The sequence below is a fragment of the Archocentrus centrarchus genome, chromosome 4, assembly GCF_007364275.1.
Source record: "Archocentrus centrarchus isolate MPI-CPG fArcCen1 chromosome 4, fArcCen1, whole genome shotgun sequence".
Taxonomy (NCBI): domain Eukaryota; kingdom Metazoa; phylum Chordata; class Actinopteri; order Cichliformes; family Cichlidae; genus Archocentrus; species Archocentrus centrarchus.
Window position 1 is genome coordinate 24,907,058 of NC_044349.1, and position 13,848 is coordinate 24,920,905.

Consider the following 13,848-nt stretch of genomic DNA (forward strand, 5'->3'; position numbering starts at 1 on the left):
CTCTGCTATCTGAAAGGAGATTATACCGTTTCCAAAATCCTCGGAAATCACCAGTAGTGTTGAGATAAGGACAAAGAGAACATGTATTCCAATGACTTCTTGCCATCAGTTATATCAGTGACAGAAAACTGCAGAGTGCAAGTGAACTGTGAAAACTCCTTTATTATATATCAAGGACGTCTTATTCTTTCTCTGGAATCTCATGTAAATGTATTCAAAAGAAACAGTTTGTTTCTCAACTTTTCAAACTAGTTTTAGTGAGTCTTTTTTTTTTTTTTTTTTTGTGACAAGGACAGCTCACTCTGGTATACAGTAGAAAACTGCTCTGACAGCAGGGGACAACTTCTAGGTTGTCTTACAATAGAGAAAGACCACCAGGATGGATTGAACCAACAGCTTCACAGGAAGCCTGTGGTGCCTTTGGGGATGATGAACAAAGGCACAAAGGAAGCCACTGAGAAAGTCCTGCTCTATAGGAAGTCTGCGCCTACTGTGGCCAGCTTTGGGAAGATGAAACTAAATGAAATGGAAAAGAAAGGAGATGGAGGACAATCCAGGGGTTGGAAATACAGAAAAGGAACACAGAGGCTCACTATTGATATGGTGATGAAGGCTTAAAAATTCTACACGTGTGTTAAAGATAAAATATTTGAAACTAATTTACTTTAATACTATTAAATACACGCTATTAGGTTTTTTTTTCTTAACAGTGATATTTTTATGCTAGGAAACACCAATGTTACTTTCATGGTTTGGTAATACTGCCCTCATGTGGACATTCAAAGTACTAATCAACTTAGATTTCTACTTTCTTCAGGTACTGTAGTGCAGACTACCAGGTCTGCCTTAATATTAGAAAAATTATTTATGTTGTCATACCTTTAAGATCCAGTAGAATAAATATTTTACTTATTGAATTCAAAAGGATATATTTTTCCTCTGTCTTTGGATTTATGTGCCTTTCATTCTTCATAATGTAATCTCACCTTACTACTGCTCTCTTGCTCTGTGTGTGTGTGTGTGTGTGTGTCTGCGTGTGTGTGTGTGTGTGTGTGTGTGTGTGTGTGTGTGTGTGTGTGTGTGTGTGTGTGTGTGTGTGTGTGTTTTAGGCTTCTGCATTATATTCATTCTCACACTTCACATATCCATTCATCAATATTACTGTATCTTACGGTACAATCATGATTCAAGTGGGGAAACCTGAGACTTGAGATTATTTATGTGACTTGTTGTCACGTGCTTTCCTTTCCCCGTTTGTCCTGTCAAATAAAGCAAAATTTAACAGTAACTTTAAAAACCCTTTAAAGATCAAATGTAACCACAATTAACAGGAAGCAAAACTGGAGAAAATGTGTTTATTGGTTTTCTTCCTTTATCACTGAATAGCAGAAATGTGAAACTTTGATATTCAACACTGAATCTCGTGTGTGTGTGTGTGTGTGTTGTGTGTGTGTGTGTGTGTGTGTGTGTGTGTGTGTGTGTGTGTGTGAGTGAGAGAGAGAGAGAGAGAGAGAGTTGTCTTTTGAGTAGTAAATCAGGTCTCTTACTTCTGGATTCTTCTGAATTTTCACTTACTGGTGCAGTAATGGGTGGACAGCAGTGGCTGTACTAAGCAGATAGGAGCTAATCTCTTTGAGGTTGGCTAAAATGAAACAATTTCAAGCCATAAGCTTTCCTGCCTGTAGATATTTTATAACTGGACTGCTCTCAAAAGCAAGACAAGAAAAGTGGAAACTGGAAAAGTCAAAGACCGTGCCATAAAATTGGGTGTATTAGAATATGAAGGCTAAGTTTCAGAGGAATGTAAGTGAAATATACCAGCTATAGACAAGCTGTCCATGGCATAATCCTGCCCTGTGTTAAAAAAATTGATGGCAAAGCTGTAAGCCAACATCCAAGGCAAATATCTATGTTTTTGTAATTGTGTTTGGGGTATAGTTGTAGGAACTCTGGATTATGTAGTCTGTGAGGGAAGGAAACAAGTTTTGGATAAGAGTCAAAATGTATGTGAACCAAGGATAGAAAAGCTCCGGCTGTCTTGTAGCTCCTGTAATGATGATGTTCAATGCTGCATCTGTGGCGGGGTTGGCTGGCATGTTAATGACTCCCCTAGGACAGAGAAAATTCCTGCAATTAACTAAAGTAAATAGCACAAATGACTTGATGCCAGATCTTTTTGCACATGTTTGACTAACCTGACTTTACTCATAGCTGTCTCAGTATCAATGAGCCCCAATGTGCACACAGAGATGGACACATTGCTCTTCTTCATAGCCAGCTCATGACGAAGAGACCCAAAGAATCCATTCAAGGCACATTTTGTTGCGGTATATGGAGCCGTTAAGGGACTTGGCATTTTACCTGTGAAGCATCAACAGCTGCTTTTCTGGAGCTTTCAAACACAACATGTCTTGAGTTTCTTTAGCCATTGGATTCTTATCGCTACTGTTGGCTGTTTCCTTATTTGGTTCAGTAACCAAAGGGTCACCACAGTGGGTAGCTCTGCATGTTTCATTTGGCAGATTTTTATTTATTTATTACACCAGATAGCCTTAGGGGGTGCATCAGAAAAACTGGATAGATCAGTGTGTGTGACTGAAGGATTTTTAGAAATTAATTAAAGCTTGAAATTCATCTCGAGTCACTTTTATTGTTAATGATTGATAAAAATTGAGCAATCACTTTTATTTTTCTCCTACATGGGGAGCAGCTTGTAATTCATTATGTAAAAATGATTCACAAAGAAATTTATCATAATATATGATGTTAATGATGAATACTGTATTACTAATAGGTTTTATTAGCAGTATGAGAATTTACCTCTAAAAACCAGATTAAGTTAATTGTAACTGTGTATGTGTAGATAAATAAATGTGTGTGTATAGTATCATAATCTACTGTTATGAGATAAGCATAAAAAAAAAAAAAAACTACCTGCAAGTGATGAAACAACCACCAGTGATCCTTCGCTTTGCTCAAGGGAGGCCAAAGCTTTCCAAGCCATCTGAATATAGCTGAAGAAATTGACCTTTATAGACAAACAAACACTCAGAAATCAGAGTACTCCCTTCATTTCATCTGTCGATAGACCACCAGAATGCTCCATTACCTTCATCAGCCATCTGGTGTGTTCCACATCTCCATCCCACATGTCAAAGCGGCTTGAGCCAATGTGATTGAGAATCAGGTAATCCAAGCCTCCCAGTTTCTCCAGAGCAAAATCTACCACTCTGTCAGTGTCAGACTCATTGGACATGTCCGCTGCTATATAAAAAGCTTTCTGGGCTCCCAAACTCAGGCACTCTTCTGCTACCTGTAAGCCACAATCAGTAGGAATGCAGTTGTTTTAATAGCTAACAAGCTAATCTTTATTAACCTGATGCTGAAACTAAATGTCAGAATTTAATTAGAATAATTTAAACGTGAAGTTAACTGACCTGCTTTAACGCTTTCTCCCTCCTTCCTGTAATAACAATCTTGGCTCCAAAGCGGGCATAATGATACGCCATTTGCTCACCAATACCTTTGCTGGACCCAGTCACCAATACTTTGGCACCTCTGAGTGATTCTGGAACCAAATGATTTTATTTTCAATTGCATGTAATTATATTAATATATGAAAACATGTCAAAAGTGTAAGAAGCAATTAATAGCAATAGATGTGTGGAGACAACAGTTATTGTGAACTGCATTGCATAAATAAAATGGAACATGAGCCAAAGTTATGCCTCCATATGTTGTTGATGTTAGGGTATCAGGATTTTGTTTATTTTGGGGTGGGGTGAGTGGGGGTGTTTTTTTTTTCAATGCCTTATCTTTTTGTTCTGTTTATGTATTGACTTTTTGCCATCAGCCATAATAAAAAGCTTGTGTTTATGTTATTTTTTTGCCTGCCTGAGTACTCTGAGTACTGCATTTGCAACCCATAATCTACGCAAGTTTCAGGTTGGAGGACATTTAGAAATGTTTTAACTACTGACACATTTCTGGTTGCATCCTCTTTGTATGAGGTGGTAAAATGGTCACCTAATTGTCACATTTAATTTATAGACTACATTTTGTCCAAGAAAATGATTCTGAGACATCTAATCGTTTGGTATGGTTTAATTGACATCTAGTTTTGTAAATCGTTCACCTCTCATGCTAGAAAAAAATTTAAATGTGTCTCTTATTTCCACACATATAAAAAATGGAAGCGGTATGTTGAGGATACCACACATTTGTATATCTACGTCTAGATAGACATTTCAAACAAATTAAATGCCGTTCTGTTGTGAAATACAGTCACTTACTATTGCAAAAATTATATACAGCGTGTAGTAGGTTGTAAACTGACAGGCTGTAAACTGTTGTAACTGCTGAGCACATGGTTTAAGTGCATAACCACTAGTCCACTTTCACAAACCATATCAGTTCATTGCCTGTAAAAACTTGACCATAAAGCCCTCAAAATGTGGATGAAGAAAGACTTTATTCACAAACCTTGATTTCTGGATATTTTCCTGAGTCCTATTTTTAATGCAGTACTTCCCGAGGACACCAAGAACACAGGCGTCCAGTTGTGATTTTCAGCCTTTTCCATTGCACACTGAGATTTTTCAAGATTCTTTGAATCTTTTGACGATATTATGTACTGAAGAGGATGAGGAACTTTATTCTCATAATTCAATTCAATTTTATTTATATAGTGCCAAATCACAACAAACAGACGCCTCAAGGTGCTTTATATTATAAGGTAAAGACCCTCCAGTAATTACAGAGAAAATCAAACAGTCAAAACGAGCCCCTATGAGCAAGCACTTGGCGACAGTGGGAAGGGAAAAACTCCCTTTTAACAGGAAGAAACCTCTGGCAGAGCCAGGCTCAGGGAGGGGCAGTCATCTGCTGCAACTGGTTGGGGGCTGAGGGGAGAGACAGGACAAAAGACATGCTGTGGAAGAGAGCCAAAGATTAATGATAACAAATGATGAACTGCAGAGTGGTGAATCAAAAAGAAATACTCAGTGCATCATGGGAACCCTGCAGCAGCCTGGGCCTATTGCAGCATAACTGAGGGATGCAGTTTGTTTTGTTGGATTTTCACATAGCATCCAAAATTTTTTGGAATTGGCTTTATACTGTTTTCACTAAATTTCATAATTTTCATCATCATTACATATAGATAATGTTGGTCCATGCAAAGCAGGAGTCATGCACATTATCTCATTATGAAGACAGCAATATGTTTACATGTAATAAGTTTAAATGGTTCATGTGCAAGTTTAGGCAGTGCGTTTAAGCTTCACAGTCGCATCAACAACAAACCCCGCCCCCGGCAGACATTTTAGCTGATTTGAACGTTGTCCGTCTCACAAACGTGTCACTGTCCAAACATGGAATCACAGAGATAACACATAGGTTCTTTTGTCCATGCCCATAATTTTCCTTTGACCTTACCTTGAGGTCAAGGTTGCCGAGTTTCAAAATTGTCCAAGATTTTTAGTAGATGCATCTATGGTGTGAATTTGAACATCTTACCTCACATTATTTTCAAGTTATCACATTCACAAGATTTTCAGAAAAACTTGACCTCTGACCTTGACCCAATTATGGCAAAAATGTAATCAGGTGATCTAGGGGGTCACTGTTCATCTTTAATTTGCAAATTTGAATCAGACTGGTTGTCTTGCTGTAATATTGTTAAATACCAGAAACAATACCCCGTTCCCTCCTCCGGGGGTGTGGAAACTATATGGCACACATTCAATATGGATCATGTAAACTATAATACATTGCCCTCCATAATGTTTGGGACAAAGGTGCAATTTCTGTAGTTTGGTCTCTACTGCCACAGCAGGCTGTAACTTAAACAATCAATATGTGATTTCAGTGCAAATGTTTAGCTTTAATTCAAGAGATTTGACAAAAATCCAGCATGAACTGTTTAGAAATTACAGCAATTTTTACATGCAGTCCCGCATTTTCAGAGGTTCAAAATTAATGGGACAAATTTGGGTGAAAAAAACTTTGCAGCCAATGTCTGCCTGAAGTCTAGAACCCACAGACATCACCAAATGTTGTGCTGACTTGCTCCACGAGGCCTTTACTGCAGCCACCTTCAGCTGCTGCTTGTCTGTGGGTCTTTCTGCATTCATATTTGTAAAAAAAAAAAAAATGCTGTGTCTGGTTGAGATCCGGTGATTGATTTAGCCATTGAAGAATATCCTTCTTTACTTTGAGAAACTCTTGGGTTGCTTTTGCAGTGTGTTCTGGGTCATTATCCATTTTCACTGTGGAGTTCTGTCTTATCCGTTTTGCAGCATTTGGCTGGATCTGAGCAGAGAGTATGGCCCTGCACACTTTACAATTCATCCTGCTGCTTCTATCAGCAGTCATATTATCACTAAACACTAGTGGTCCAGTTCCACTGCCACTTTATTAGAGTGCAAAGTCTAATCTGACCTTCCTGGTCTTGAGTTTAACCATGGAAATAATTGTCATCATGCACTTTAGCTGTCTTCTGTGGTCTTTCAGGCCTTTTGGTGTTGCTGAGCTGGTAAATGCAGTTCTTTTTAACAAAGCACCAGATTGTTTATTTGGCCAGTTCTAAAGTTTTTGCTGTTTCTCTAAAAGGTTTATTGTGGTTTTTAACCTAACGATGGCCTCCCTCACTTCACAAACTCTTTGGTCTTCAGATTTAAAAATATATTAAAAATACAGTGAAAAGCTATAAAATAAAAATTCAAGACTCGGAATCAAATTTAGATACATCTGCTTCATTTGTCATGAAATAATAAGGGAGCACCTGACCATGAAACTACTTGTCTGTCAACTGCCCAATTAATTTTGAACCTCTGAAAATGGGGGATTGCGTATAAAAATTGCTGTAATTTAACAACAGAACAATGCAAGAACAATACACTTCTTTGCTTTAAGAAGCACTTGGCCTGCCTTTGCTGTGTGTTTTTGGGTCATTATTCATCTGTAATGTGAAGTGCTGTGCCATCGGTTTTGTAGCATTTAACAGAATCTGACAGTCTACTGATACATGCTTCAGAATTCATCCTATCAGCAGCCTTAGACCCATTTTGGCAGTTCCTTTGAACCATCTGAATGCAAATTCAACACTTGGACTGCACTTCAGACTTGTTTTCTCTTTGATCGAGCCGCACCTGGCCATAAAGATGGATGCTTATCAGTGATTATTTTAAAGCGCCAATCAAATTAAAAAAACAAGGTCAAAAATATCTGCTTATGTTTCGGACGGCACTGCACAGTTTTATTGTCTGTATAACTGTTTAAACCACTCAAACATTAACTACAAACCATAAAAACCCTAGTTTTAATCCCTAGTCTGTTTGTTTTTTTTGTTGTTTTTTTGTTTTTTATTTCCATCTAGCATTTATTTTATGACACCTATTCCTGCTGCCAATACCCTGGAAGCCATTGAAAATGTTTTTTTTTTTTTTTTTTAAAAGAAGATAAAACAAATGTGTCACAACAGAAAAATATTCTCATAATTATGATTATATCACAATTATAAGACATTTTCTCTAAGTCTTATTTACTAACTCATAATTCACAATCTCTTATGAATCTTTTACCTTTAACTTCTAACTTAACTAAGTAAAACTTAGAGCTTGTGTTTCACACGCAGACTCTATTAAAATGCTTTCATGCCATTCTGTTAAATAACACTCCTGCCTGTATGTAGCTTTAATACCGTCTGACTTTTTGTCAGCAGGATAAAAATGCACATGTGCTGCTCTTAATGTTATCGAACCAAAGGTTACAGCCAAACACAGATAAGCATTTGCTCTCAGTAACAACTTAACACGATCGCTTTTGCATTACCTGCATCAAATCTGTGTGCAGTCCATCTGGAAGCCAGGAAAGCAACAACTACACTAATTAAAATAATTTTTGTGAAAGCTCCCATTTTTAGCAACTTGTTGCCAGTTATTTGGAAGTGCTAGGTTTTAGACAAGTTTGAGGAAACAAGGTGCATTTTAGTAACCTTCCCATTTCCCCTCCCCCCTCTCACTCTGTAAGGGGTTAGGCTTTCAGAGAAGTGGTTCATTGGACTTCAAACAGGTCTGCCCCGTTTCTCAGACATAAAGTTTTTTTCATACTTAAAAACATTTCCTTAAAAGTCTATAACTTTTTCTTTTACATATTATCCAATATTTGATTTAATTGGCTATAAATTTATTCCAAAAGGATTATGAAGCTGCAGCTCAGAAACGCTGATTATATAAAAAGCACAGTTAAAACTTTAATATGTCAATTTATTGTGTTGTTATCTTGTAGTTCTCTTTACACACCTGTGTTTTTCTCATTGAGTTTCTCATTGAGTGACTGACAGTTGCTCTTCACTTATATATATATATATATATATATAAACTCTTTGCAAGGGTCAAGCAGGGCTTACAATCTCCACCAGCATTTCCTTCAAATAAACATGTTTTTCCAGCAATGCTGGCATAGGTAAGCTAGCAAAACCCAGCACTTTATGAACAGTGTAATCCTACCTTTGTTTAGTGTAATGTTAGAAGCACTGCACATCACCCTCCAATAAAGCACACATACAGATATAAAAATGCATAACCCTCTAATTCTGAGGCCTCTGTTTCTGTCGTAAAGTGCAGCAAAAACCGATGCAGGACTTGGGAGTCAGGACGTGAACAGAAAATACAGCTTTAATGCTGAAGACACAGAGACACTAGGGACAGAGATGAGACTAGGACAGACTGGACACAAAAAGGCACTAATATCAACTAACAGGGAACACAGGGGAAGCATGATGACTAAATGAGGGATAGAAAGCAACCACCAATAAACTGAAACCATGGGCAGGACTAGACAAGAACCCCAAAGCTAGGAATATAACTATGAAGAAGAAACCAGGAACTAAACTCAAAACTCTGTATCCTAGATCCAGGGACTATGTCAGTTTCCTACAGTAAATACACTATTAGCAGAACACAGTGCATTTTTAAAAAAATCTCTGATTAAAGTTTTCAAGTCAACATACAAGTTAAGTCTTTTTAGTTTGCATCATATCAGGTTTATGTAATGCTGTTGTATAATGTATTCTTTGAGAAATTTTGACAAGCACAGTCTCAGCACTTGAACTTATTTGTTAAACACCAAACAGACTGATACTTTATGTGCTTCAATGAAAAGAGCAGCATGTAAGTAGGTGAGTGGACCAGCATGATGAGGTCATGATCCCGTGGGAGCTCTGGTTGGCCTGCCCTTTGTTTGTGTTTTCTCTGTGGTTTTGTTTTTCTGCCTGTCTGTGTGTGTGTGTGTGTGTGTGTTTGTGTGCTTGTGGGTATGTCGTGCGGTATCTTGCCTGTGTGCGGAGGCAGGCGTGTCCTGGTGGCCTGCAGGTTATTCATCACTCACCTGTTTCTCATGTGCACTGATGAAGTGGTGTTATAAGCTGGTGGAAGCTTTCATCAGACTGTTGCATCAGCCAGGTACTCAAGTTGGTGCCTGTTCTGGATTCTGCTACCTTTTGCTCTTGGATTAATTCCTCTCTATACAGACTTTATGCGCTTGGAAATCCCCTCTGGAGTTGATGTTTATGAATGTGTGTGAGACGCTCATGGACACCCCACAGCCTTAAGCTGCCATTGACTCTCTGCAGCCTTTTAGTTTTGACTTACCTTGTAAATAAACTCCGTAAAGACTATTTTTCAGTGTCCAGCGTTTGAGTCCTCACCCGTGAAACATGAAAGATATGTAATGATGCCAATTACATGTACATGTGGATTTAGTCAGTATTCACTTATTTGTTTTGCACTTACTCTCTCAGTAAAACAGTCACAGGGTGACAACAGTGTCATTTTTGCCTGTGTACATTTTTCACCAATTGTTAATTTAAAAATCACTAGAGAAATATAAATAAATATTCCAATAAAAAGACACAACATTTACTCAGCAGTTAGAGTGGACAAACACGATGATTCCTTCATGTTGTCAGGTGGTGCTGGGGTCTTAATATTAGGGCAGCTCTTTAATTACAGAAAAGAATGGTCTAAAGCAGCCATTCCCAAAGTCAAGAGTGTTCAGGGCCACTTAAAAATCAGAATATCCTAATCCCTGTGAAATTGCTAATGCCAATACGTGACCTTCTTGCCACTTGGACACAAGAGCAGCAAATTTAGATCAGAGTAATGAGTAATATCATTAACTAATAACCTCCTATTGCTAGTTTTAATTGACTTTTTATATAAATAAATACATTCATATAAATATGTAACTATGCATACTTGTGAGTAATTTCAAACTGAATTTGTGTTATTATTGATGTCCCCCTGCAATACCTTCGTGGACCTCCAGGAGGCAGTGGCCCACACTTTGGGAATCACTGGTCTAAAGCATCTGAAATGAAGGCTGACCTGCTGTTCTAGAGGCCCTGACAATCTTCTGTTTCCCTACCTTCTTTGACATTTTACTTTTTTCCCTATTCTACAGTTCTGCTGACTGACATGTGAGCTGTTATAAAGCAAACAAATAAAAACAACTAGAATAAAAGCGGAGGCAAAATATTTTACCTTTGAGCATGCTTTTTGAAATGAAAGATGCAAAGGCTAGATGATGATCCAGGTTTCCAGGTATGGTTCAGTTGTGCTCACCTATAGGAAAACTGTACAAAATGCAGTCAGTTCAGTGAAAAACTAACTATACCCTTACTGCTTCTATAGGAATTAAGAGGGGAAAAAGCAGCTAGGTGCTCTTAATCAAATGCTTTTGATTAAATGATCATAAGTAAGTATAAAAGCAAAAGATTCCTGAAGCATTCAAGTATGTGTTAACAGAATGCCACAATCTTCCCAGAAGTGGACATCTCAGCAAAGTGACCCAAAGTCAGACTGTGTGATGCTCAGAGAAACTAAAAAGAAAACCCCAACAGCTCAGACTCTACAGGTCTCAGTCAGCATGTTCGTGACTATACGATTAGAAAAGAAGTGAACAAATATTGTGTATTTAGAAGGGATGCCAGGAGAAAAGCCTCTTCTTTGTTTAAAAAAAAAAAAAAGAACATGGCAGCATGGCTTAAGGTTTACAAAGTTCCTAAATACAGCTTATCACCACAAATACTTCATAACAACTGTCGAGCATAGTGATATAGAGCTTATGTTTTGCCGCCACAGGAACTGGGCACCTTGCAGCTATTGATTTTTAAAGAGTACGGCATCTAAGGCTTGGCTGAAACTGGATCATGTAACAAGACAATAATCCCCAGCACAGCAGTAAATGTATAACAGAATGGCTGGGAAAAAAAAAAAAAAAAACTCAAGATGTTGCAATGGCGTCAAAGTCCAACCCTCAACCCTATTAAAATCCTGTGGTGGGACATGAAGAGAGCTGTGCATAAACAAATGCCTACAAACCTCAATCTACTGAAGCAACATTGTAAAGAAGAGTGGGACAAAATTCCTCTACAATGATGTGAGAAATGCATCACATCATATAGAACACTATATGATGTTCGTATGATATATATGATGTTCAACTAGGGAGAAGTTGCTAGTTTGTCTTAGACTAACCGAGCTCATAATACTAACCTACAAGACTTTGACTAGTTTTAATATATGTTAAAAATTGAGACAGTTTGGCTACATACAGATAGTAAATGTCAGTTTAAAATACTGTGAGAAAGTAATTTTAATTTTAAGGATTCTGCCCATGTATATGTGGAGACACACAAACTGCTGTCCTCTAGATATTTAAAATTCAATTCAGATTTATTTATATAGTACCATATCACAACAACAGTGGCATCAGGATGCTTTATACCAGGGGTGGGCAACTCCAGGCCTCGAGGGCCGGTATCCTGCAGGTTTTAGATGTGTCCCTGATCCAGCACACCTGAATCAAATGGCTGAATTACCTCCTCAGTATGCAGTCAGGTTCTCCAGAGTCCTGCTAATGACTTGTATATTTGACTCAGGTGTGTTGGATCAGGGACACATCTAAAACCTGCAGGATACCGGCCCTCGAGGCCTGGAGTTGCCCACGCCTGCTTTATACTGTAAGCTAAAGCCCCTACAGTATTCAGGAGAAAACCCCAACAATCAAATGACCGCCTATGAGCAAGAACTTTGCAACAATGGGAAGGAAAACCTCCCTTTAAACAGGAAGAAACCGCCAGCAGATCCAGGTTCAGGGAGGTTCAGCCATCAGCCACAACTGGTTGAGGCATGAGGAGAAAGGGAAAAGAAGAAAGAGAAGAGGAAAGAAAAAGAGATCATAGGGAACAACAGTGTATTCTAATCTCTGTATTAAAATGTTATGATCAAATGCTGCACTGAGGTCTAACAATTCAAACACAAAAATGAGTCAGAAGCCACAAGACAGTAATTTATAACCTTTACTAGTGTTGTTTCAGTGATGAATAAATTCATAAAATGAGTTCAGCCCTGCACAGGAGCTGAGCAAAAGTCACTGCTCTCACAGTGCAACAATAAATGTGTCCATAATAAAAGTACAACAACACTAATGTTAGGTGGGAAGTCATGAGCAGGCCTGAAACAGTCTCAGCGCCTCAGCTCACTTCATTTTCGACTACCTGCCTCAATGAACTTTCCAGTACTCAAGGAAGTTATTTCATGTTTAATGAGCTAAAATGAAAACATCCAAGCCAGCTTCCACCTGCTTGACCCACTCATAGGTAAAGATTGCTTGTTGTAATTGTTAATAATGGCAATTTACTGATTGGCTTAGAAAACTCATATTTAACTTACTGAAAAAAAAATCTGAGGATCCCTCAGCATCCTTATATATGTTGTGCTGCAGAACTCACTTTGCAGTCTGAAATAGACAGCTGTAGTCAAAGAAATGCAGCTGTCTGCTCTACTTGCAGCTCCTGAAGACATAAATTTCTCCATGCCTTCAACTGCCAGTCAAAGCTGACAGCTGCATGAGGAGGTGAACATTTTTCATGACATTGCACTCTGTTGTACAGCATCCAGTAATAGAGCTAATTAAAAACAAACCTATTTGAAAAGTGGTATCTTGAAACCAAATCAGTCTGATACAAAGTATTTGAAATTGCAGAAAGAAATTATTTGGGAAAAATTCATTTGCGATGCACTTTTGCACAGAGGGGATGGGGTATAAGACTATTGAGACATTTTTACCTCACTTTTGGGGCAGCTTTCAGGTCGTGCAGTTGTAAAACAAAAAAAATAAAACATAAATAGAATAAAAACATAATCTGGTTAAAACAGAAGGAGCAGATGATGGCAACAACAACACGCCCCACTTCATAAAGACATTTTTGAACAGTCCACTGGAGTACCCAGTGAAAACCCATGCTGACACAGGGAGAACGTGGGAATACATTTTCTAGAGTTTCCAAAAAAAAAAAAAAAAATAGTTGAATATATAAGAAGTGGACTTGCCTTTAACATCAGGGATATATTTAAAAATATATATATATATATAATTCAGTGGGTAATATGTATTCTTTGATTTTATCAGGCAAGACTTATTTGTAGGTGACAGCTAAAAACTGAAAGAGCAACTTTATTGACACAACACTGGTGCAAAGGGATCACCAAGCAGGACTGTAGTGGTAAAGATATGGCTTTTAGTAAAGTTAGTATTATTAATGATTAATTTCACTCCAATACTCCTTTCTTTAATGGTACTATTAATGTTGCCTTAGTCAGTAGGATAAAGGTTAAGCTAGCTTTCTGACTCCATCCATTCATTCATTTCCAGACTGGCACTAGTTAGGCACTACTGCCCTCAAGTGGATACTTAAAGTACTAATCACCTTTTTTTTTTTTTTTTCCCCCCACAGAGTTAAATATACTAATCCCAAAAATTAAAGGAACACTTTGAAAACAC

The 13,848-nt window shown here is 37.9% G+C and overlaps 1 protein-coding gene across 1 annotated transcript; it reads right to left on the reverse strand.

The window, feature by feature from the left end:
- Window positions 1-1,413: 1,413 nt before the first annotated feature.
- Window positions 1,414-7,973, reverse strand: LOC115779330 (hydroxysteroid 11-beta-dehydrogenase 1-like protein). Its single transcript, XM_030727935.1, has 6 exons — window positions 7,834-7,973; window positions 3,438-3,568; window positions 3,110-3,313; window positions 2,935-3,028; window positions 2,196-2,361; window positions 1,414-2,109 (listed from the first exon to the last, which is right to left on the reverse strand). The coding sequence occupies exons 1-6, from the start codon at window positions 7,916-7,918 to the stop codon at window positions 1,908-1,910; spliced, it is 882 nt and encodes a 293-aa protein (XP_030583795.1). The 5' UTR covers window positions 7,919-7,973; the 3' UTR covers window positions 1,414-1,907.
- Window positions 7,974-13,848: the final 5,875 nt, after the last annotated feature.

Excerpts from the sequence above, each read along its gene's own strand:
- LOC115779330 (XM_030727935.1), bottom strand. The coding sequence starts at position 7,918 with ATGGGAGCTTTCACAAAAATTATTTTAATTAGTGTAGTTGTTGCTTTC. Across the intron at positions 3,314-3,437 it reads GGGAGAAAGCGTTAAAGCAG|GTAGCAGAAGAGTGCCTGAG; the intron begins GTCAGTTAACTT and ends TGTGGCTTACAG. Across the intron at positions 2,110-2,195 it reads ACAGCTATGAGTAAAGTCAG|GGGAGTCATTAACATGCCAG; the intron begins GTTAGTCAAACA and ends TCTCTGTCCTAG.